Here is a 3,903-nt window from a genome sequence, read left to right as displayed (position 1 = left end):
CATTGGCAATGTTCTCTATGCAGAACTCCTCAAGTGGAAAAGTCTTAGTGACACCTGGTTTAATTTAATAAAAAGTCGTCTTTAAGGAACCTTAAAGAAATCGATTAATCGGAAAAAGAATTGACAGATTAATCGGTTTGCGAAATAATAATCAGTTGCAGCCCTACTTGCTCAGTGGGCAGCACTGCTGCCTTGCAGCAAGAAGATCTGGGTTCGATCCCAGGTCTGTCTCTTTCTGCATGGAGTTTGCATGTTCTCTCCAAGCATGGGTTCTCTCCGGGTACTTCCTCCCACAGTTTCTCTAAATTGTCCTTAGGTGTGAATGGTTGTTTGTCCTGTTTGTCTCTGTGTCGCTGTGTGATGGACTGGCGACCTGTCAAGGTTGTACCCCGCCTCTCACCCGTGGCACCAGCACCCCTCGTTACCCTGCTTGCTCATCATGGTACAAAAAGAAAATAGGAACCAATAGTATTATTAATGGTAATGACAAGGCTGCCTTGTATTCTTACTTATAATTAAAATACTCATAAAAAAAACTCAAAATCAAGTAGTGCGGATTTAGAACATGCATGGAGTGATCAACCAAGGCTACTCTATAAAGAACAGCCTAAGAAAAGTTCCCAATTGTTAGTAATGTTCCTGACCGCTGCTCTCTGCTGCATGCGCCTTCGTCACCTGCCATTTATAGCCACCGATTAACCTGCAAACGTGGTGTGAACGCAGCACCTGTACCGCTGTGCACATAGCTGACGGGACCTCATGAATATTGATTCTCCCCCTAGAAAGGAGGCGTTCTTGAGGCGATCAGAGGCAGCAGGCAGCACATCTCCTTAAACTGTGACCAGCCAAGAAAAAAACGTTGTCAGGCAACAAAAGAAGAACTCGGAGGCGAGAGAGAGAAGAACAATGATTTTTTTTCCGCTCTGAAATGGATTCGTTGTGATGTAAAACATGCAAACCAAGGCCGTTTACGGCAGACAAAAGTGACTGCTGAATGGCTGCTCATGTTAATGCAGTAATTATGCAGCAATCATGTTGTTTACTGAATTAGCAAGCAAGAGAGTAGGAAAAAAAAACAAAAAAACACAGGTCCTGGAGCGAAATGCGTACAGCCATGCTTATAGAAAGCAGCTAAATTGCTCAGTAGCAATTACAGGCCCTGTGTTTGATTACCAACCTACAAATTAACGCATTTACGCCTTGCTTGAACATATTCACAATCTGCTATACATTCACTATACTCTATAAGACGAAAATATTATTCACATTTCACTACAGTTCTGTAAAGTGGAGCTTTCTGTTGGTTTCTTGATATTTTGCATATCGAAGGAGTTTTTTTTCCGTCTTTTTCCTTAAAAAGTCAAAATGACAAAGGAAAAAATAAACTGCCCTGGGCTAATATGTTTTAATAGGACATACTTAATGGAAAATATGAGATCAATCTGGAAAAAATGATCTCATGCCACTTCAAGGACAATCATCTCTAACACTGATCACAAGCTGAACTATGTGATAACTCCTATTCTCTTTTTATTCGAAAATTCCTTACATCTCCAAAGATTCTGTGCACAATTAGGAAAACATTATTTCTATTTAAAGCCATTTCCTTTCGGTGTTAAGTATGAAAAGTTTAATTACATACTGTAACTGTGATTGTTCTTTTCGCGACATGTTTAGACAACACTTGCTGCCTCGTGCAAATATGGGCTGGCAACACCTCTAAATAAAGTGACAGCAAGCACATGCACAATAGAAGTTCTTGCTGCATGTTTAGTAGGAGAGGGGAATATTCAAATTTTTAGTTATTGTATTTTTTTCGTCCGAAAGTATCTTCATTAAAAATATTTTTTTAGTATCTTAATTAGAAATATAAAAGTGTTATATATGTAGTTTATGGGACTGCGTTGTTCAAAAAGTCAAATAAAAAGCTTAGCGGTCCGTCGCCGCCGTGTTACCTGGCGCTGACGTACTCCTCCTCATCGTCGTCTTTCTGAGGCGGCTCTGGTGCAGGAGTAGGCTGATGCTTCTGCACTATCCTCATCCCTCCTGCTTTCACTGCAACAAACATATAATCAAAGGTTACACCATCACTTTACCGCAATAAGAAGGGTATAATTAGAGCACAATTCTGTCTCACTAATTGGTAGGTTAATCAGAAAATGAAGTCTGTCATTTGCCTGAGTTTTATTGTTCAATCAGATGTCCATGAATCTGACATTTTTATTTGATGTGAGAGGATCAGGAATGTGTGATGTTTAAGATGGTACAGTTATTATTAATAATGGGAGGGTATCTTGCATTTAATAAAATAAAACAAGTCATCAAAATATTGAGTTTAGGAGTTTCTTAATGCTGCTGTGCAGGTTTGTTTACTGTTCATTCATTTCATTCTACTGAAGTGTTGTCATTTGGATATTTTATTAATACTGTTAAACAACAGGTAACTAATAGTATTTCTACAATACAAGCTATAAAAATGTCTAATTGACCAGTGAATGGGCAATATTCTAAAAAACAGCTTTTTTATTAGTATCAATTCACATTGGTAAAATAAACTCGTATTTCTTTATATATTTAGTTTATTTCCGATAAAGACACACAGCTTACTTTTTAAGTTTCAGTGCCAAAAAAAAAAAAAAGACTAAACAACAAGTACAATTTTATAGGACAAAAATGGATCCTGATTGTAAAAGTTTCTATTTTCTAAGTGATTCAACATACAGCGGTGTGATTCAAAAATCTATAGACATTTTTATCAGATTTCTAGATTTTTTTTTTAACTGTTTACTTTGATAATAATGTGGAAGAATATTTTGTCACTGAGTTCAATGATAAATAAACATATCCTAGAAGGAGTGGGGTATTTTGTGTGAATAAACCTGTTACAAATCAATTAGATCTGCCTACTAAAACCTTTATTAAATGTTTAATAACATATATTTTCCATTAGACAATCAGTAGCCTGTAGGTTACAACTTTTGTCAGATTTTAACATAAACTGAGTTTTCAACATAATTCCAGAAATCTGTAACTGTGTCCAAATGTTGCTCTAACTTGTAACCCACATGACTCTGGAATCATGTGAAAGGATTTGGGGCCAGTTTTTATATGCTTTGCATCAAATGATTTGCTACTAAGCAATTTTTGGAAAGTTTGGACCTTTTAGAATCAATGGATGGAACTTAATATTTTGGGATAAGCCAAGAAAGACTGAAGACATTGGTTATCTGGTAAAATCAGCACTAATTGTTTGTAGAGGCAGAGGCGTTTGTTTGACGCAAGTAATTGTTAATATATAAAAAATCTAAATATTTTGAATATTCCACTTGAGAGTATTACTGTTGCCATCATCTATATTAGAGGGAAATAAATGGTAGGCAGTGGTGGTTCTAGACCAAACATTCCAACGGGGCCAGGAGGGGGCCAGAGTGTTTTTATGGGAGGCCGGAAAAGCATGAAATAAAAAAAAAAAGGGCAAGGGATTCAAATATATTAAGACAGCTGCATGAAGTTAAAATTCTATTCAATTAGGTTTAATTGAAATTCTATTTCACATTAGGTCAATATACATTCATAATTTAGGAATTCTACATATTTTTCACTTAATTTCCGTTAAAATTACTGTTTTCTATAAAATCAGAATTAGAACTCAAGAAAAACTGATACAATCAGCCGTTAAAATTAGAACAATTTGTTTTGAAAAAAAGATTTAACAGATGAAAACTGGGATCCTGTCTCAATACCACTAAAGGTACACTATATTGCCAAAAGTATTTGCTCACCCATCCAAATTATTGGAATCAGGTGTTCCAATCACTTCCATGGCCACAGGTGTATAAATTCAAGCACCTAGGCATGCAGACTGTTTTTACAAACATTTGTGAAAGAATGGGTCGCTCTCAG

At 36.2% G+C, this 3,903-nt stretch overlaps 1 protein-coding gene across 1 annotated transcript in view; it reads right to left on the bottom strand.

Annotated features, from left to right (window-relative positions):
• Nucleotides 1-3,903, bottom strand: part of dap (death-associated protein) — an 18,219-nt gene that overhangs the window by 12,244 nt on the left and 2,072 nt on the right. Inside the window, exon 2 of the mRNA XM_015389833.1 lies at nucleotides 1,956-2,055. Within this exon, the coding sequence (XP_015245319.1) occupies nucleotides 1,956-2,055 (100 nt within the window). The remainder of the gene's footprint in view (nucleotides 1-1,955; nucleotides 2,056-3,903) is intronic.

The sequence above is a fragment of the Cyprinodon variegatus genome, unplaced genomic scaffold (assembly GCF_000732505.1).
Source record: "Cyprinodon variegatus isolate N-32 unplaced genomic scaffold, C_variegatus-1.0 Scaffold20, whole genome shotgun sequence".
Lineage (NCBI taxonomy): Eukaryota > Metazoa > Chordata > Actinopteri > Cyprinodontiformes > Cyprinodontidae > Cyprinodon > Cyprinodon variegatus.
The sequence above is the reverse complement of the archived record's forward strand: the minus strand, read 5'-3'. Positions and strand labels throughout refer to the sequence as shown.